The 22491-nt window shown below is 36.4% G+C and overlaps 2 protein-coding genes across 5 annotated transcripts in view; one reads left to right on the top strand and one right to left on the bottom strand.

The window, feature by feature from the left end:
* The window catches only part of LOC111873877 (DNA-dependent protein kinase catalytic subunit), an 86909-nt gene extending 78268 nt beyond the window's left edge, over window positions 1-8641 (top strand). The window contains exons 50-55 of the mRNA XM_023868935.2: window positions 1106-1212; window positions 3404-3565; window positions 4904-5184; window positions 6288-6443; window positions 6973-7175; window positions 7684-8641. Of these exons, the coding sequence (XP_023724703.1) occupies window positions 1106-1212; window positions 3404-3565; window positions 4904-5184; window positions 6288-6443; window positions 6973-7175; window positions 7684-7761 (987 nt within the window). The 3' untranslated portion in view covers window positions 7762-8641. The remainder of the gene's footprint in view (window positions 1-1105; window positions 1213-3403; window positions 3566-4903; window positions 5185-6287; window positions 6444-6972; window positions 7176-7683) is intronic.
* Window positions 8642-10647: 2006 nt separating this feature from the next.
* The window catches only part of LOC111873874 (DNA mismatch repair protein Msh3), a 37323-nt gene continuing 25479 nt past the window's right edge, over window positions 10648-22491 (bottom strand). Inside the window, exons 15-19 of one of the 4 annotated variants that reach the window (XM_023868928.2) lie at window positions 19681-19838; window positions 16094-16280; window positions 14411-14522; window positions 13895-14057; window positions 10648-12412 (exon numbers count right to left, since the gene is read on the bottom strand). In XM_023868928.2, coding sequence (XP_023724696.1) covers window positions 12325-12412; window positions 13895-14057; window positions 14411-14522; window positions 16094-16280; window positions 19681-19838 — 708 coding nt within the window. In that variant the 3' untranslated portion in view covers window positions 10648-12324. Of the gene's footprint in view, window positions 12413-13894; window positions 14061-14410; window positions 14523-16093; window positions 16281-19680; window positions 19839-21138; window positions 21312-22491 lie in introns of those variants that run through there. The other 3 variants (XM_023868927.2, XM_023868930.2, XM_033755262.1) reach the window with 3 other exon arrangements.

Here is a 22491-nt window from a genome sequence, read left to right on the forward strand (position 1 = left end):
TCACTTTTTGACCCATCAGCAACGGAGGGTTTCAGTCTATTCAAATAACTCTACAGAAAGAGTGATAAGGCTTTAAATTCACAAATGATACATGCTAGGAATAAAATGACTGGAACCTCTAAAATCCTAATAACATTTCATTCATGTTTTATAGACATGTCATGTAATATCTGTATAATATGAAAATGTAATTTTCAATGTTACTGTGACTGATCTTGGTATGTTAGAACTAGAAACATCTGCAATGGATCAATATCCCAATTAATACATAAGCACTCCAAACACAACATAAGTTTCATCCACTGTCTCTCTACAAGACATCTACAGATCACTGTTTGAACTCATAGATGAAGATTGGTTTCTGTTGTTATGAATTGTTTGGCATAATGGTTGGTCTGGGTTGCTGTATCTCTCAGAATTATTTATTCAGAAACCATTCAATAATTTCCAAATTTAATTTGTGTTCTTTGCTGTGACCTGGTGAATAATTTCTCTGTCATCTGTAATTTGATATGCCTTCCCATCCAAAATCGGTCACCATAAGCACTCTACATTTTCATCGTCATCATCATTCACTATTTTGCACTGATCAGCATATAATCATCCATAGAATATTTACTGTTACTGCCCAAATGTAATAAATTTTATTCTGGGTCACATGTTTGTGAACCTTGAGCCCACTGTTACTCTGATGGCACAGTTGTCCTTTGTGTTACTAGTGGCTGCCACAATGATTAATGCTGATGTAAGGATTTCTTCATTTAGTGTCTTTTGCATTCCTGTTAATTCTTCTGTTAAGGTATTTAGCCTCACAAGGAAGGTAACTGCTATTTCTAAATGCCAGAATGAACACAGTGAAATTACAGTACATGGCTGATCCTTTTGTCACTCCTATCACAGTACAGAAAATAAAGCAGACAAGGTGATAGTTTCCTGAATGGTAGAAACCTGTTTGACTTTTTCTTGGATTACACTTTCTTGCATCAGACTGACTGAAGAGCTTCAGTTTCCTTTACTGAGCATTCCCCCATTTCATATTTATACCGCTCAAGGTTCAATTGGAACATACATAAGAAACCAGTTATTTAACATTGTCTTGTTTCAGGTTGTTCCTCTTAGCAGTCACCTTGGGATTATACAATGGGTGGATGGCACAGAAGCTCTGAAAGGTCTTATGTTGGGTGTCCTCGACAAAAATGAGAAGGAATCTTAGTAAGTTCAACCATGTAGAAGTAGTATCATGTATTTGTTAAATTGTGTTACACTAACTACTAGGATATTATTTAATTACTAGCTGTGCCCGGCCACGCCTTGCTGTGGCTCAGTCTGCCCGTTCTTCCCCAGTTTGATTTGCAGTTACTCAACGCATTGCTTCCGCTCCGCGAGTAGGATGACCTAAGCTTATTCTTCTGCGAGGCATTATTTGGATGAACTAAAGCAACTGTTATTGCATAGGGAATGCTAGCACAGAACACCTTGTAGAAGTGTTTGGTTTCATCCGTTGTTACGCAACAGAACCTCAATTCCTATGCAATGACCCACTGTTATTGCATAGGAAATGCTAGCACAGAACACCTTGTAGAAGTGTTTGATTTCATCCGTCGTTACGCAACGGAAACTCAATTCCTATTCAATGGCCCGCTGTTATTGGGTTTCCATGGAAGTATACTTTCTGCTTTCATCCGTTGTTATGCAACGGAATCTAAGCAACGGTCTGTTCTAGCGTTACTATGGAAACGACTCGTGGATTCCGAACATGTGACATGTTTTTACCTGTTTTTACCTGTCACAGGCGTGACATCTACATACCGACGAAATATTTCAAATCAAACGCAGATCAATCGACACAGCTCAATCCCACCGCCAATTGCACCGAAAAATAAGGAGAACAGTTAAGAAAATGAAATGAAAAACAATGAAAAATAAACTATACTCACGAAATAACGTAACTTCCACGCACGTCTCGGATTCAGTGAGTAAGTTATTGAATGCTCACTTTTACACCAGCGAGTACAATTATTATCACGTCCAGTATCACCGAAAAACTCTTCGGAGCTGGACTATTATAACCCGGTTTCGGACGCAATAGAGGGCACTTTCGCTCAGGGTTCCATTTCACGTGTTCTGTGCTCGTTGCCGCAGAAATGCATTATTTCCGCTGTTTCAACAGTTCGTTCCCACGGTTATTCCTAGGCAACGATCTGTTTCAACAGTTCGTTGTCACAGTTATTCCTAGGCAACGATCTGTTGGTATTCGATGGACGATGTATAACACGTTACAGTATATTAATATTAAGTACAATTAATACTTTAACAACCAACCAACTTGTCACAGGTGTGCCATCTACATAATAGGTATATAAAAACATGCGTGTATTCGAATGCAATGTTCTATCAAAATTTTGAAGCAGTCGGTGAAGAACTTTCGGAGATCTTCGACCAGAGACAAACCAACAGTTACGTTTTTATTTATATAGATATCACACAAATTTTTTAAGTCTGTTTATATGTATATCTGTAAGAGAGTGTTTTGTAACCTTTTCTGTGTGGTGACCCACTAGACTGCAGTCCAGGATCTTGTAGCAGACCAAATCAATATTATGTAAATTTCTGTTTATGTTATAAAGGTTAATTAACACCATCCAGTATGACTGATAAAATGTTTTTTTATCCTTGACATGTTTTGGTCTTATAGACCATCTTCACAAGGATATCAATACAATCAGAAACCACTATTACAGTGTGTTTTGTGAGTATTAATATGTACATACAATGTCATCATAATACAATAATTTAACAACTATCGGCATGTACTAATACATTAAAATATTTATAAATTACAGTTGCAAAGGGTGTTAAGAACTGAAGTAGTAAATAAAAACTTCAACAGTCACACTGGACGGAGTTGTATCTTTTATAATACAGTTAGTTTGTTTAAAAAGACTTTGTTAATTTTTTTAATCAAATTGGTTCATGTCCTTCTTATTTCTCTTTCTTTGAAGGAAGTCAAGTGTCTGCCACTTTGTGGTTCCGCTGTTTGGAGAATAGGATTCTTTTGTCGCCCTGTTGTTGTTTGTGGCACACTGTGTTGTTACCAGGATGAACCAAATCAAATTATGTACTTGATTTTCCACTTCATTTAAGGCAATGAACTTTTTTCCATGAAATATATGAAAATGGATAGCCATAGGCTATCAACACATTAACAATAGAATAAATTTTCAATTTTTTTTTTTTTCAATTTGACAGTTCCTTTCAGTGCTTCCCCATTTACAGCCTTTACTTCAGCTTCACCACTTCATCACTGACCTTTCAGCAAATATATGAGGTGTAAAACATTTGAAATAAATTTGTAAGCTAGCTGTAAACCTATTAACGTCTTTTGTTATTCACTCATTTTCAGTAAGAAGTCCTGTGAAGAGCATTGCAAATGGATATCTAAGCCATGTAATCCGCAGTGCAGCTTTTATGAAAAGTATGGTGAGGCACACATGAAGTACTCTCCAGAGGAAACCAGTGCTGAATTCAGAAAGAAAGTGAATATGATACCTTGGGACATCATGAGGTAGGTCCTATTACACAATGATCCAGTGTTTCTTTTTCAAATTTACTAGTGGGGGGTGGAGTCCAGCTGGGTCCACTCGGCATGGCGGCCACTGATTAGCCTATTGTACCTGCCCCGGGTGATTATGATGATGGAGAATTTGGTGGAATGAAGATTGGCAGGGGAAACCGAAGTACTCGGAGAAAACCCGCCCCAGCGCCACTTTGTCCACCACAAATCCCACTTGACCAGACCCGTGATTGAACCCGGGCTGCTGTGGTGAGAAGCCAGCAACTAACCGCTTGATCTATGGCACGGCCTTATGATCCAGTGTTAATTTGCTAGGGATATGTGAATAGTTTTAATTATATTTAGAAATTTTTGTGAAGTGTGTGTGTGAAATTGATATTTGAAGTTGACAGAATGAACTTCCAGGTTCTTCCTCATGTACCTTATCACAGTTGCCAGTTGCACATATTTTTTAAAATTCTGATTCCGTATTACAGATTGCTACAAAAATGTTGCTGCTATTCATGGACCAGTAATTTTTTACATTCCTGATGCACAGTTAGGCAGGGATTGAGGGCAGTATGGTCTTGCTTATTCTGTGGTTTGTTGTGTTGTAAATTTTCTGTGTCTCTGTAGTTCTTAAAATTTGAATTGTACCCATTGCATCAACATCACTACTTATAAATTTAATTGTAGGATTATATATTACTTCAAATGGAGTAGAGAGATTTCAAGTACAGTCAACTCTCGATTATCCGGGCTAATGGTGGGGATGGAAGTCACGGTTAATCGAAAACCCGGTTAAGCCAAATTTTATTATACGNGGCTGTCCATATAACAGAAAATTCTGGCTTCCAGTGAACACCTCACACATATATCAGTAAATCTGGCCCCTCTGAATTTTTATGTGGGATTTACTTTGTACATGTTTTTATCATTTCATGTTGATGGCAAGTAACAAAAGGTAAAGCTATCCCTGTAACAGCCCATGGAGTCCCATAGGGTTGTGAGACATCGAGACTTCCACAGTTTCTAGACAATCGGCTCACAGATTGCCATGAGGTTGTCACTCTTATGCGCTGGCTGCCCTTTACCACCCAGGAAGATTCCTGGTACTTATTTCTGTTAGAGGCTGAATTGACCCCAGGGCCATAGTGCAGCTAGGAGGATTAGGTCAATTGAAAAATTTGATGACCTCATCGGGAGTTGAACCCACTACCTTCCAGCTTGTAGCATAGTGCCTCATCCAACTAAACTACCATGTGTCCCAACTGAACATAGTTTTGTTGGTAATAAGACCCTAATGTAATTGTGGTAATATATATAGATGCTGTACTTATTGTTTTATAGGCGTGCACTTCAGCGTTTGAGTGTATCTCCAGAGTCATACTTCATACTTCGTCAGAGTTTTGCGTGTAGCTATGCAGTATTGTGCATAGCACACTGGCTACTGGGGATTGGTGATCGCCATTTGAGCAACATTTTGGTGTCAGTGAAAGATGGACGGTGTGTGGGTATTGATTTTGGTTCTGCATTTGGGACAGCAACACAGTTCCTACCTGTACCTGAATTAATGCCCTTCAGACTTACACCCCATATTGTCAGCTTATTGCAGCCACTGGAAGAAACAGGTAAGTCAAACTGACATATGCAATAAGATATTTTTAGTATGGTTTTAGAGGAGGTTTTAAGGAGAGGTATTTCAGATCTCTGGGTTTTGTCACTGTGACTGAACTTTTCATTATACAAAGAATATTTAAGACAGAATTGTTCAGCTATTGTCATAAAATGGAAAAGTAAATTAATTGCAAGCTCTGCGTGGTCACAGTGTCCATTTACATTCCACAGGAAACCCTGAGATGACATTACAGCTGCTTTACTTCAAGTGCTTTGTGCATAATTTTGACTGGTAGAGATTCTCACCATGTTCACCAATAAATATTTATCTGTTTTTCACCTTTAGCTGCCAAAAACTGAACAATACAATTTATTTTTAGTTTAATACATGATTCAACATTGCCATTTTTTGAACTGTGATGTTAGGTATATCTGTGTTAACATATTTACATTAGCCTCAGTGAATGTACAGGTTGCATGTCAAGACAAAAGAAAAAATTATGTTATAGGAAAACAATTGTTTTATTTGAATTACTCAGTAAAATAAGGGCAGCATACTAAAAGCTATATTAACAAAATTTCACCATACACAATTTTGGGATATCAGATTGCATAGTATCTGTTGTTTTCTTGTTATGCATGGAACTTGTCATTATCATGTTTACTTTCATCTGAATTGGAGTCGCTGTATGCAAGAAATTCATAATTTATCATAAAAAGTTAATCAGTTCCGTGACTAGTCACACTGGACAGAACTGATTAACTTTTTATGATATTGTTAGTGTGATGGACCAGAATGAAACAAATCAAAATCCTAATTTATTTTCACATAGCACCAATCCTTCCACAGTCCATCATCTTGAAATGACTTAATTTTGATTTGGATTCATTAACTCTTTCATTTTCCATTTTAGTCTCGTTTTGCTATACTAACACACTTTTTTTTAATCTTGTGTGCAGTTAAAACCAAGACATTTCCATGGATTATGTTTATCTGATTTAATATTTCCATCACAACTATTTTGTATACTTTTAATGAAGTCTGAGTCTTTTAAAATCCACATCTGTTGATACATAGCAAGTTATATGTTCAATTATACTTTACCGTTGTGTCTAGGATTGTTTCGTGAAACTATGATTCATTGTTTGCGTACCCTACGCAACAACTATGATATGCTGCTGGCTACAATGGAGGTGTTTGTACAAGAGCCATCAATTGACTGGCTGGAATTTGCCTCTAGACATGAAAGTCTAAACAAGAAGTCACATGAAGGTAATCTTGCTGCTTATTTGCAAAAAGTTTCAATTTGAAAGTATTTGACATAGTCCATTATTATTATTATTATGGAAGAATTTTCTTTGGATGATGTCTTGGAGGTAGGCTGTGTTTCTTAAATTAGAAAGAAAGGGTATGTATTCCAAAGGGCCTTTAGATGGGAATATTCCTTATTACTAGACACACTAAATATCAAAGCACGTTTATATAGAAGGGAGATAGCAAGAAGAAATTAACCATAGTACTTCATAGGTTATGAGAAGGCATCAGGTCATGAAGAAACAGGCCTACCTGGAAACAGAAAAAGCAGGGGAAGCAGATGTTTGTAGATGGAGGGTTGTCGTGACATGGTTGGTACACATGTGGTGTCTGAAGCCCTTTGCTAGTTGGGGCTTGTGTAGGATCCACAAATGCTACTTTTACCTTAGGGTTTTCTTCTGTATCCTTGCATGTCATAGACTGCTCTGCTTTAGTATTTCTGCTACATTGCATGTAACCACATCAGTAATTTATATTATTCTTTTAGAGTCGCAAACCTGGTACCCTCAGCAAAAACTAGACTTGGCTAAACTGAAGCTGGAGGGTGCAAACCCAGTGACTATTACTACTGAAGAGTTAAAAGCAGGCTTCAAGGACTCCAAATACCTTGCAAAGTTCCTGGAATGTGTGAAAGGCCACAACAGTGTGAGATCCCAAATGCCATCGTATCAGCTATTGCCAGAGGAGCAGGTTTGAATATATGACTGTTACTGTTGTGAATTTTTATTTCCTTTTAGATATCAAAATTTCCAGAAGTATGTGTTTAGGGAAAGTGGTCATTTCATCTATCAAATTTAGTTTACCAGAATTCATCTGGCATGTGGAAGTAATGTAAAAAAATAAAAACCAGTTTGTGTCTTGCTCTGATGTTGACATGAAATTGTAACTATGAAGCTGATTATACAGGATGTGTAGCTGTTGCATTACTTTCTTCTCTAGCATAGTTGTAATGCCATCCACCACATTTTGCATCAAAATGATACAAGTAAAATATAACCAAGCTATATTAATTTATAAGTACTTACAAAGCTGAAGACTTCTGTCTCCTTCATAATGCTATGTAATTTTAAATTGAAGGGTACATTGAAGCCTACTTTATATCTCCTAAGCTCCCTCTTCATCCCGAACTTCTGCACGCCCCTTTCCTGTTTGAATTTATAAAGTTATATTATATATTGTCATATTCATTCATTTTTAGGTTGACAGTCTCTTGGATCAAGCTACAGATTACAACATCCTGGGTAAAACCTGGCAAGGATGGGAACCTTGGATGTGAGTTTGGTCTTCATTGAAATTACTGTTGATTTGATGGAACATGTGAGATGTGTCAAAATAACAATCCCATTAAAAATGGCGCAGTTGTTGTGCAACTTTGTTACCACTGTTTACTGTTGATTTACATACATATACTAGTAGAACACTGTAATGATAGTATTATTTTGGCATTTATGAACCATGAGTTACTTGTAAATTTTGTAATGTTTAGAACTACTGCATTTTAATTCCTACCAAAACAGATGAAAACAGAAAAGAGCATTTAATACAGTAATTATGTAGAGCAGTGATTCTGAGCCTTTTGCATCTTTTGTCCCACCAGTCATTTGGCCAAAGACCACAGTCTTAAAATGCCCAGTCTCATAGTAAAAACAAAGCTTCTCCTTTTCCTACAACTGTATACATTTTAGCACTGTATTAATCCTTAACAGAAATTCTAATTTTCATGTCCCACCAGTTGAGAAACACTGATCTTGGGGCACAACATAATGGCTATTTATTTGTGTAACACTAATGTTGTGCTCTTTTTCCATTTAATTATTTGACACATATTTACCATTGTTAACAGTCATTAAATTTGTATGTGTATAATATAATTTGCAACTGCTAAATGTTTTATGTAATCTGTAAATTAAATTTCTAGATACCTATACCCAATCTGAATCATTCCTATGTAATTTGGTCTTAAAAATGTTTTGATAAGCAACCCCTCAGATATATGTGAATGCTAATTATCTTGATATGTATGCTGTGATGATTCAGGATTATCTCTATAAGACTGAACTAATGTTACCGTTTGATTTGAAGTATGAGTTAACTTGTGTTAAAGACACATGTATGGAAATGTTTTGTACCAATAAATTCTTCTGGCATCATTTTCATTTTATTGTACAGTTCAATGCATAAAGTCTCCAGTCTCGTCTCTCTTCTCAGTGTTTTCTTATTGATTTCTTGCTCTTTCCTCTCTTCCTGATGTCTTCCAGTACCTGGCTGAACCATCTTATTCAAATTTAAATTCTAATATCCTTCTGACTTTCCTTGTTCTCATGAGAGGTAATTCATGAAAAGCTTTCCTGCTTTAGAGACATAAGAGTTTCACTTTTGATGATGATATGCATAAATAAAGGCCTGTGACCCATCATAAACAAGATAATTTTGGATACAACAGGCTGAAACAAACATGTACATAAATTATTTAACAGTCATGACCCACTGCCTAAATCACCCAAACACAATACCCAATATTTAAGGGAGGGAAAGCTTATGATAGTGTGGTTGTCTTGAAGTGGGATGAACTCTTGAAGAGTGTTCTGTCTCATGCGATATGATACCTTGTAAGCCACTGTAAGTCAACTGATGTTTCGAAGGAACATGTTGCCTCCAACTTCAAGGTTGAAGAATAGGCCGAGCAGGGTGGCAAGCAGAGCTCTGCTTTCATGCTGGTTTCTTGAGTGGCTTATTCTTTGACCTTTAAGATGGAGGTAATATGATCCTTCGAAATATCAGTAGAATTTAAATGGACTACACAGCGTTATATCAAAGAAGATGGAATTCTTCACAAGTATTTACTGCTGTGGAGAACCTCAAATCCTGGATAAACTCATTATCCAGTAGTATAAAGACGGCTTAATGTAAGATAAACAGAATTGCTGTAATCGTATCACAGTGTAAGGAACATTTCTAGTCCAAATACCACTTTGTTTGGAGTCTGGCATATTGAACCATAAGCAGAATTTTATGAAAGAAATTTAAGTTTAAAGAGTAGTTCCTTGCCACCTGTTTCATGCTGGTTTCTTGCTCAGGTTATACTTCAGTGCTGAAGATGGAGGTGACATGTTCCCCTTTGATTGAAATTCTGTCAATCAGTGGTTTGTTTCTGTCTCTCCTACATTCTGGGGTACTACCTTCAAGCATGTCACGAATGCCTCCTTCCACCATCCTTAACATACCATGCGTGATTAACTATCAGTGTTACAGTACTAATGTGAAATAAAGTACAAATTTTTTCATCACGAAACATGCGAAGTTCATATACTTTTATTTTATTTTATATACACTTAGTTCAATTACTGCGTAAAAGAATTTCAGTCATATTCTTTGTGGTATATATACATATATATACACACACACAGGGTGGAGCAGAGGAACGCGTGTTTTTCACATAAGAATAACTGATTTTCAAGATAAAGTCTTTTTAATTACACAAAAAATAAGGCATTTTAATGCATTTTTAACTTACATTACGTATGGAAAGTAATGCCCAGTCAGATGACATCCTTGCTGGACACACATTCGGAGCCTCTCTTCAAAATTCTGCATCACATTCTCCAACATGTCTTCTGGCAGAGCTGCGATTTCTTGATGAATGGAAAGTTTCAACTCTTGGATCGTCTGTGATCTGTTCATGTACAGTCTTCCCTTGAGGTATCCCCACAAAAAAAAGTCACAAACTGATAGATCAGGGGAGTGTGGGGGCCAAGAAACATCACCGAAATGGGAGATCACATGTTTGGGAACATGCGTCAAACAACTTCCATTGATGCTGCATCCAGAACTCCTAAGGCTCAGGTAAACCTGATACAAGTGTGGTTCCAACAGGATGGTGCCAAAGCTCACACGGTGAGAGCATCGATGGAAGTTGTTTGTCGCATGTTCCCCCAACATGTGATCTCCCGTTTTGGTGATGTTTCTTGGCCCCCGCGCTCCCCTGATCTATCAGTTTGTGACTTTTTTTGTGGGGGTACTTCAAGGCAAGAGTGTACAAGAACAGACCATGAACAATCCAAGAGTTGAAACTTTCCATTTGTCAAGAAATTGCAGCTGTGCCGGAAGACATGTTGGAGAATGACATGCAGAATTTTGAGGAGAGGCTCCAAATGAGTGTCCAGCAAGAAGGACGTCATCTGACATTATTTTCCATATGTAATGTAAGTTAAAAATGCATTAAAATGCCTTCTGTTTTGTATAATTAAAAATGTTTTATCTTGAAAATCAGCAAAGTTAATCTTATGTGAAAGACATGCATTTCCTCTGCTCCACCCAGTATATATACACACACACACACACATATTACAGTCATAATTAAAATTACCAGTGATTGTAACTTTTTTGTGATCCTGCACCAAAATATATAGGCTGTACATTCTACAGCAAGATACGAGATAAATTCATTAAGATGATCATAAAAGCCAGTAGATGGTGGGCTTTTGTGATTATTATGATCAGCCTTCATGTTTCATATGATTGGAATTTCTTCACTCGCTGATACACATCAACAGCTGAAGGATGACCTTATATCATGAATTTAATTATTTCCTTCATAATGCTATAATTCCTCAAATAATAAATAAAATACTGATCTCTGTGATTTAGGGTTCAGAAGGAGATGCAAAGGAAAGAAGTTTAGCTTATGATACAAAATATGATTTATCTCTCTTTCTCTGGGTCAGAGCAGAGATTTTCCTTGTGCACTGAAAGGAGATGTCAAAGTGAATATGGTCTCTGATACATCATGTATACTGAAGTGGTGGAATTTGATACCATGGGGTAGCACATAAGGGATCACATTCAGTAACTGCATTTGGAGGATAACTGCTGTATTACTTTAAACAGGAGCAGCATTACTGAAATCCACACACCATATAAACCAAATCATGTCATAGTTTGTGTAGGCAACCTCATGGAAGAAATGTTCTGCGTAATTATGTCTGAATTTCCCACTGGCATATGCATACAGGAAGCATGTTAAAAACAAAATCTAGTACCTTTTTAATGATCACATAATGGTCTGCATCACTTACTGACAATGCTGCAGCCTCATTCCATAGCAGATGGAGTATACACACTTTTCTCATCTCAAAATTAACTCTTCTGTGGTCCAGTGCTAAACAGAATGTATATGAAATCCATGGTGTATGATACTAAGGGACTGCAAAGTTTTAAGAAAAGAAAGTGGTGAATTTATTCTTTCTAATTGCTTCACTGATGTGGAAGAAAATCTTCCAGTTATGTCCTGGAACTATTCTCTTTACAAGCAGGGGCCCTCTTTTCTTAAAATATCTGCTTTGCAGGGTGCCTGATGTGTTTCGTAAACTTGTGAAAACAGAAATCCCATTTGATGATTTTTATAAATACCCTGAAACTTTCTATATCTTCTAATGTTTACAGTATCTCAGTTTGTTTGGGCTCTTGAGATATCTTACAAATCTGCCACTGAAGGAATTGATATTCAGCTGCAAAATAAATTTTGTCATAAACAGCATGTACAAGAGCAAACATCTGTACTGACAAAGAATGAAGGAGAATACCACAGTTCGGTTCGCTACAATAATGAGATAACAGCAGACATACAAGATTCAAATGCATTAGCAGCAATGCAGTCTTCTTTCAGTCTGCTGGCTTACATTACCAAGGAAATACCCACTTCTATGAATGTAATGCTTTACACATTTTTCATCTACCTGGTAAGACATTTGCATCATCAGATGTTTTCGTATAACATAGTAGTTTTCAAATTATAAATCCATATAAACCAGGATACAGTTTATCTGGATGACACACTTCTTTAATCACATTTAGTCCTTCCCAATGCTTCCAGGCTTCCTTTGAGGTCATTGCTTTGCCATAAACGCTGAAAATGCTGACGAGTAAAACTGAAAGAGTAAGTTATTTATTTGTTAAAGTATCAGAAAGAAATAGAGTAGCAGGTTTTAATAGATATTCAAATAACTGGTATGAAAAAAAAAAAAGGAATAAACCAACCCTAACAAAGAAATCTGACACTTATTTCGGTTGAATAAAACTTTCAATATTATAAGAGGTGAAGAAGAAGTGAGGGGATCCATTAGAAATCCATATACTCTATTTGGCATAGACACATTAAAAAACAGAAACATGGAGCCTTCCTTAACGTGTACTGCAACAAAATGATGGGAAGTCCAGTAGGATATTATGTGGAAATGAAGAGTTAAGACCATACCTCATTAGATAATTTTTACGACGTATTTACGGTATGGACATGTAACCTACGAACATAAACCTATCAAGATATGATGTGTACATATAATGTAACATTTGAGGCATGTTCATATATTGCATCCTGCTGTTTTGTTCACTTAGTTCTTACAGTCCTAGTTTACTTTCTGTGTCACCTTGGGTTTAGACTGGGAACTGCTATGAAATTACTGGATGGCACGGCCATGGCTTCACTCCCATGGCAACTCCAGTGTGCTCTTGCCAATGGCATACAAGACAGAATGAGATATTCTCAAGATACACATCAGGGTCTTTGTGTAAAATGTACATTATTCTTATATGATTTTAACCAAAACTGAATTATGTTGACAGACTTCAGTAAGACTCCATAATATAAAATATAAATATTCATCCAGTGGGAGCCAAGATGCTCCATGCGGACAGACAGATATGATGAAGCTAAGAGGTGAGAGGCCTCTGTGGTACAGTGGTCAGCATTCCTGGCTACAGATCCAGAGGTCTCGGTTCAATTCCCAGTGCTACCAGATTCTTTCTGAGAAGTGGGTCTGGAACGAGGTCCATTCAGCCTCGTGATGATAACTGAGGAGCTATTTCAAGGAAATAGCGGCTCTGGTCTAGAAAACCGAAATTAATGGCCATGGGGATTCGTTGCACTGACGACATGACACCCTCTATCTGCAAAAGTTGGCACTAAACTTTGCTGACAAAGCGGCGATCGATCAGTCGGTATAGTTCGCTTGCGGATTAAAATCACGGAGTTTGTTCGATCAGACAAATAGGGAGAAGAATTCTGTGGAACTAAAGTGGACTACAGCAAAGAAGAGATTGTGGAAATATGTTTGTTCCAGATAAATGTACTTAAATATAACAATAAAATTATGGCCATATAAATACAGTATCTTGTAGTCAAAATTTCTAGAATCTGTTATTATGAGCTACATCTGAAGCATATTAATTACCATATCTTTTTATGCTCATGGTAAAAGTGTGTCTTTACCTCCTTTAAGTAAATCTCTAATGCACAAGAAGACTTTGAAAGTGAAGCATATACAACAATTTAGTACTTAATATTTTGGTAATATTTTAGAGTTTGTTGTTGATCTTAGTCACAAGTCCTTGGAAATGTGATACTATCTTACCATTTAGAATTTGCCCATGATTCTAGCATTACAGCCTTTTTTGAGGCTGACTGTAGTATAAGTGGTGGCAGGTTAGCTAGCCGTGCTACATTCAGTCCATAGCTACGTCCTGCTGATCCACTAGTAACCTCATAAAGAAAAGTTAATTCTTCAGGGGACTCATCTTCTGGAACAGTTAAGATAAGCTGTATGCAATCATCTTAAAAGTATAAAGCTTCATGACTAAATTTTACATACACGATTTATCCTAACTTATGGAACATCTAACAAATGCTGAACTGTTCTGTAAGGCACTACCATAATTACACTAGAAGCAAAAGGAAAATACAATCAGGAATCTACCTTACTTCAAAACTGTGACAGCCATTTAACATGACATGTTACAACATGAACATTGTTCCCTAATGGGTTCCTACCTAGGCAATTCTGCACACACTTAACTGAACAATAAAGTTTGGTCCCAATCTGTTCTTAAGCAGTGAGTTAAAACAAGGATGCACATTAACTACATTGTACCTTTATCATGGACTAAGAAAGCCATGTGGTAGTTTCGAGCTCGCCCTACATACTGGTGCTCCAATTCCATCACAGCTGGATAGTGAGTTACAAACAGGGTCAAGCACTGTACCTGTATATGTAAAACAGATTATGCATGCCAAATACAAAACTTGAGGAAACAGTTAAACGAGCACAAGATAAGGAATGTACAAATTTACCTCCTAAGGTCTCACACTTACTATGAATATCAATGATCGTTATCATTTATAAGTTTCTATATTTTATCATGGATATTGTCTTATCAACAATGTGTCATCATCCTCATCACTATCACCACCATCACTGTCATTTAGTTTTATTAGGTTGGTCCATTGCCAAGGCCTGAATTCAGAATTAGTGTTGCCATCTTTTACAGTTTTCATCTTTTGCCGTTTGATTTCTAATTTAATCAGTTATCCCAGAGCCTATGATAGTCTTTTGTAATCCTACTTCAACACTTTACCTCTCCTGTTTGCTTACTTACTTACTCATGGAGCTGAGCCCTTCTTGAGAAGCCACCAGTTGTGCAGCTACTCAAGAATTTCCCAGCATTTTATGGAACCCGAAGGTTCATTACCATGTTCACAAGAGCCCTCCACTGGTCCCTATCCTGAGCCAGATCTATCCTCTCCTATTTAGAGTTCAAAATTCTATTTTATATAATGTGGGCACAGTAATTACTTTACAAAACTTTAAAATCATGTCTGTTCTCGCCTTTTCATAGACCACTGTTATAGCTGTGGATTTATATACTTTTCACTGAGCTGGTAAGTCACTGGATAAGTAAAGCATGCCACTATCGTCATAACCTGTGTTTCATCCTTCAGAGGAAGCGATCATAGCCATGCAAAATGACAGATAAGAGTTATAGACATATGAATCATCAGGGTCTGCTAAGCTGTTGCTTCATGGTATGGTTAATGTCTCCAGATGTGGTTTTATCAGTCCTGTTGTCATCAATAATGAAGTAATCTACATCTACATATTTCACCATCTATGATGGATGATAGCTGACAAGAAGGATCTCCAAACATCAGTGCTGACCTGGTATCCACATTAACAAAGCCTTACCTTTGTCACATATGGGGAAAGGAAAAAAAACATGCATAGAATCTGGGTGGTCTCTGACCCAGTACTTTGGGCACAAATCCAGTACCTCATCACTATTTTGGAAAGCACAGAAGAAAATAAAAGGTTCTGCCTGATCTTTCTTGACTGTTTTTCCATTCCTTAAATTCAAACCTAATATGTCCAGACATGCCAAATGTGTTGGTTTAAAGACTGGCTCAGTTCAGTGCTCATGTTTAGGGTTTATGCTTTATGGATTCAATTCAATTCTTTACTTTTTTACTTCCTTTATATAAGGGATTCTTTAATTCAAAATTTTGTCAATTTTCAATACTATGTCAGATACTGGATAACACTTTTACTTTTTCTGTGCAGACTTAAATAACTATCAATACTTCATACAATCACTAAGCATATCATAAAAATAATAGGCACAATATGTTTATGATGCCAGAATCTGTAACCTGCTCAATCAATGTGAGGTGCATGACCATGTGGCCCTTTTTATGAATCATTTAGAATTAACTTTGTAATTATGAATCCATACTAAACAGAGGAAAGTTTATGAAACATTACAGAAGAAAGCATTAATACCTGTGTCAAGAGGTGGTATAAAGTAGCAATGGCGATAGAGGTTCCATCACAAGAGCTTGTGCCACGCCCAAGTTCATCCAGCAGCACCAATGAACGAAAAGTTGCCTTACGCAGAATGACTGAGGCTTCTGTCAGCTCCAGCATCAAAGTGCTTCGTCCTTGAAGCAATTCATCCCTAGCTCCCATACTGACAAGAAAATTAAAACAGATGTCAAGCAACTTTTCTGCCTGACTATAATTAACATGTGTGCAAATATTTTGTCATTTTCATACTGAATCTTGATGCAGTTAACACTTAAATAAATACAACTTTTTCAGAGAAAACATTGTTCCATGCAATACAAGCTTGTGTAAAAACAATTTCAATAATCTTGGTCTTCGTCTTCTAAACCACCTACCGCAATACATTAAAGAGATACCAGCATTATGTAAATTTAANGCATTCTGCTGCTACAGAACAGCCCAGGGTATATAAATTTCCCTTTCCTGTTATATTAAATGTTCCACTTTTTTATATTAATTTACATACATACATCAGTGTTTCAGAGTATTCATAAGTGTGCAACTGGCACTGAATATAAAACTTGTCAAACAACAGTCACAGATAAAATCACAGAGACAATTCAACCATAGTTAAAATTTAAACTGAATACATCAATTAAATAGATACAATGCTACATATACAATTACACCAACAAGATAATTAGCAATACATAACAATTCGCCTTCCTACTCACATACAGAGTGTCCCAGGAGGAATGGACCAAACTTCGGGAGGGTGTTCCTTATGTTAAAGTATGCCGATATAACCCAAAACACCTATGTCCAAAGTTGAACGGTTACGGAGATAATGGCCCGAGAAAAGTGTGGTCTTCTTGCGAGTCCATGCACTGTACCTGTCAGCTGGCATGTCTTATCTAAGTTTGTCCTTTAGTGCAGTGATTCACCCTAGCCGTACTTATGTAGTTGGCTTATACCAGAATCTGCAGTCAGTCATGTTACGTCAGCGCTTGCCATTCATGTGTCATGTATAGTGCTTGGAAACCCTAAGGACAATTATGACATGGCGAGCGAGTATTTTGTACTTCAATTTTATGGCTTCATGTCACTCACAAGTTAGTTTGATGTTACGTATATTATTAACATTACAGAATCCACATATTCCTGCCAGTTCTAATATGTATTTTGTAATCAACAAGTGTGTAACACTGGTCAAAGTTTGACACTTCTCTGGCCATTATCTCCGTAACCGTTCAACTTTGGATATAGGTGTTTTGGGTTATATCGGCATACTTTAACATAAGGAACACCCTCCCGAAGTTTGGTCCATTCCTCCTGGGACACCCTGTATACATATGCATGCAATGATGAACTATAGTTGTCACATATTTAGATATAAATTGCACAGTAATATAATGAAATATACCTGAATAAACATATTTCTGACTATAAATCCTTACAATAAAGCAAAAATTCATCAACTGAATAAAAAGAATTATTGATTAATATTTCTTTTAGTTTTCCTAGGAAAAGTTTCCTGTCTTGTGCCAAATCTCTTACAGAGAGGCAAACTGTTGAAAATTTTACGACACATATAATAAACTGCTTTTTGCATTACTGTTAAATGTGACTGTAACACATGTAGATTCCCTCTATGTCTTGTGGTCTTATTATGGATTGCATCATTAGAAATAAAATACTCAAGATTACTTATCATAAAAATCATCAAAGATAATATATATTGGGATGCCAATGTTAATGTGTTTAGTTTTTTGAATACCGGCCTACATGTATCTCTTTGTTTCAATCCCGTCATCACCTTAACAGTTCTCTCCTGTAAGAGAAAAATCTTCTTAGCATCTGGTGAGTTACCCCCAGAAAACTATCCCATACCTCATGACTGAATGAAAATATGCGTGATATATCATCCTAAGTGTTTCAATTTCATGTATTTCAGTTAAATTTATGCTTCTCTGTGATTCTGGGTAACTATCATATATTAGATTTTCATATCATTGGAAATGTTTGTTAGCTGCCATCAGAAATATATATTAATAATCTGATAATTAAAGCTCTGAGTTTAATATGTTTACAACTGTTTACAACCAATGTGCAAGAACAGACCATAAAAAAATAAACCCTTCAGTTAAGATGAGTGAGCACAGTTAATATGACATTTCTGTGACTGAGATAATTTAACATGAATACTCTGAAATAAGTAGAGAAGTTCCACCCACATAAAAACAAGAATGACCTATAGACATTATAGAATTAAAAGTGATGTGCTATATACTCTATCCATGGTCATACTGGAACTGCTGATAAACTACCTTTTTTCCACAATCTTAACTGTATTCTGTACCTCTGTGTGCTTTATGAGTTCAATACACTCCACCACAATTGTTTTATCTCAATATTGCAATTTTACATTGTGCAAGTTATAAAATTGATCCATTCTTCTAAACTTATCTTACTGATCTACAATAGCAACTGCTTTATTTTGCTGCTGAGCAGTACTAGTGGTTATCATATGAGGGCTGTTCAAATGAAACACATCTGGGGATTGTTCTCAGTGAAGGAATAGAGCCAATTAAAATATTCCCCATGGATGGTGAGGCAGGCATTCCAGCAATGCACACAGCCAATGGATCCCCTCTCTAAAGAATTCCCAGGGCTGCTACTGTTATCACCGAACCACTGCTGCTTTCGTGTCCCTGCTACACCTGAATCTAGTGCTTTCTTGAGTGGGTCACACATGTGAATATGTTTCATTTGAAGATCCCCCATAAAAAATATTGTGTATCTGATTTCATCTTATGATGTTGTAAAAGCTGAAACATGTAGTGGCAAGTCATTTTATGATAAAACATACATAATTAATTTATTCTGAGTTAACAGTTCTTTATAATAATTCCCATAATTGACATACAGAATGTTATTACTTACTAACAGAAGTTCAGAAGGTCAAACTGATTATTTGTAACACTCCTGAAATTACACTGTACCTTGCAGATGCACCATGCCATAACATGATACAGTGTTTCTGAACCAAGGACTTTGATCTGTTAATAGGAAAATGCTCATGAATTGGCAAATAAGCTCTGAATTTTACCAACTAACTTTTGCACTCGACCACCAATTTCTTGTATTATAAAATCCAGAGTTTCAGCACTGACATCTGTCAGCCCAAGAAATCAATTTTAAAATCACCTTCAAGGAATATGGTCCCACAGAATTTACTTATCAAAATCCTGTATGCATTTATTTAATATATACATGCTAAAACATCTTAAACTTGCAGGAATAAGATGTGACTTCAAATACAACTTGTGTGCCGTAACGTAACACATACATCATTATTGCAACTACAAAGCCATGACAATTCTATTTGGTACTGCTATCTTCTGAAAAAATGTAACTGCATGCAAAGGTCTTACAAAAAAAGTTAGGATACAACACTACACAGCATTCAGGCCAGAAGTTCTTTAGGATATACCATGTAGGAAGAGAAGAGTAAATTGTGGAAAAGTTACATCAATGTCACAGCTTTGTCACATGTGCAAAACCTTATTATATCAGCAACTCACCGGACAAACACAGAATCCAATATACTGATTGTGGCACTCTTTGCAGGTACATATGAACCAATGTGTGCCATCACTGCAATAAGAGCCACTTGTCTTATATAGCAAGACTTGCCACCCATGTTTGGACCCGAGAGAATCATGCAACATTCTTCGGAACTCTGAAAATCAATAAATATCTTACACAAATCAGAATGTTAGAAACATAAACAACACAATTATGCATCTCACATTCTTCAATTAATCATTCTAATGTCACAATATATTCCACATTTGAGATTTGGCCCTATTTGTCACTTCTGGCATATTCCACAAGTGGATTCCTGGCTCTCAGCACAACGTACAATTTTGGAATCTGTCATTCATTTGCACAGTTCTTATTCTGGTTCCTGTGAATGATACTAGATGGGAGGACTGGCTATTAAAAAAAGTAAATAAATCCATTTCATCTGAAGACATGAGTAGAACTAAAGAATCTCAGTAAATTTTTGTAACATAGGAAAGGTTAAATCTAAAAGTGTTAAACTAATTTCTGACACTCTCCACTTCTAAATCTACAAAATATTTGGATGTGGCTTATTTACGTCAGCAGTAATCAACTGCTGGACATTACACCTTATTCAATGAAGCTGTCTTGCTTATTGGGACTTTAGCTTCAATGGCATACTTACTTACTTATGGAGCTGAGCCCTTCTTGAGAAGCCAAATCTGCAGCTACTCAAGAATTTCCCAGCATTTTATGGAACCTGAAGCTTCATTACCATGTTCACAAGAGCCCTCAACTGGTCCATATCCTGAGCCAGATCAATCCAATCCATCCCATCCTATCTAAGATCCATTTTAATATTGTCGACCCACCTATGCCTTGGTCTCCCCAGTGGTCTCTTTCCTTCTGTCTTTCCCACCAATATCCTATATGCATTCCTCTTCTCCCCCATACGGGCTACATGTCCTGCCCACCTCGTCCTCCTTGACTTGATCATTCTAATTATATAGCTTCAATGGCATAAAGATATAAAATAACAGAGTTATGGGGAAGCTCAAAGAAAATCTGCTCCAGTACACTTACAGCCACTGCAAATCCCACAGCGAACCGACGAATTTAATTTTCATTTACGTGGTAGAACTCTCATCTTACTGCAGTAAGGCAATATGTCTAGTCAAATACTGTTAATAACAGAGGAAAAGTATTAGTTTTGTATATTTCTGACTTTTTTTGCACTTCAGAATAAAATCTCTAATAATACTTTCATCATACTGCTGAACTAAGGATCAGAATGTGAAAAGGGTTCGAACATCACAATGAATGGTAGAGATAAAAGATACTTTCAATATAAAAATTTGTATACTTTCTAAAACACTGCCGTTTCCTATGAATTCAAAAACTTTGTCTGTTGTCATTATGCAGGGGGTTTTATTAATCCAGACATGAATTTCATATAATTTTTATATTTCACTTACAGATTTTGATGAAATTTAATACTGGCATTTCTTCAGACTGTGAAATCCAGTTCCAAAATGATACCCTCAAGCCACAGTAGCCATTTGACACTGTTATTTTTCTTGACAGCCAAAGTCAGGAATATTGCATCTCTGTTCACTGGTTCAAAAAATTCTTCAGATAAAGTCTGTAACTTTAAATAAAAATTGTTCCAGATTCATTTTACATTAAAGCAATCTTTTGGAAAATTATCATGAAAGACTAAAATGGCTCTTATGCTCCAGTGGCAATAATATAAAAAAGTATTTATTTCCTATTATAGAATGTGGGTACATATTCTCAGATTTCTGTATAAAAAATGGCAAAAAGTTCAGTCTGACAACATATAGCAAAGTACATGTTCAAGAACTTGGGTGTATGGACGTCTCTCATCTGATTACTGTTTTGAAGGTTATGGAATGAGTGTACAGGAAAAGTATACTCTAATTTATATGTATACTTTCAGTTCATTGAGACAAATACTGAACAGTATACTAAACAGGCTACAACATTTTCTTCCTGACTCTTTGTACAATTATAACCTCCTCCTGTTTACTCACATAGTTCTGGCAAGCCTCCCAGTAAAATTTTAAAGAAACTGAACTGAGAACATATCACTAACATTCTCTCTTCTTTATGAAGAATGTGGAATTGTTAATTCAATCAGTTTTAAAATACTTATCTGGGCAAGAATGTAAATCAAGCACAATAGCCACAACAGCCATACTCAAGCATAATTTTGCTCCTTGCTACTAATGTGTTATTACAAGAATCTGAATAATACAGCCATTTTTAAAAACTCACTAAACCATTTTATTCGACGATCTGAATGAATGATTTTAGCTCCATGATTATATATAAAATCTGATTAAAAATTACTGAGACTTAATCTATGAAAAATAATAATAAATAATAACAAGGATTGGAGGTTAATCCTCTTTAAAGTAGGCTCTTCCCAAATTTATGCACTTGTTTCATCAATCCTGTCAATGCTGGAAGCATTTGTCAGATTAGCTTTTTTAAACTCCCAATGGCTACACCATTGTATTTAACTGGTCTCACATCCTCAAATATTTTCAAGAAATCACATGGTTTGGGGAGGGAGAAGAGACAGAGTCAAATTTGGTGGAACAATATATTTAGTTAAAAACTGTTGTACAAGCTGAGTTGAAGAGGCAGGTGCATTTCATAATGAATCTGCCGGTTATCAAATGTACATTTTTGCAAGCATCTACATGCGCTGCATAACAGAATGTCTGACTACTTTAACCCTTTCGCGCGGTGATTTAATTTCCGCAGCCGTGTCTCTCCGGCGGTGATATATTCCGCCGGCT

The sequence above is a fragment of the Cryptotermes secundus genome, unplaced genomic scaffold (assembly GCF_002891405.2).
Source record: "Cryptotermes secundus unplaced genomic scaffold, Csec_1.0 scaffold459, whole genome shotgun sequence".
In the NCBI taxonomy this organism is placed as follows: Eukaryota; Metazoa; Arthropoda; class Insecta; order Blattodea; family Kalotermitidae; genus Cryptotermes; species Cryptotermes secundus.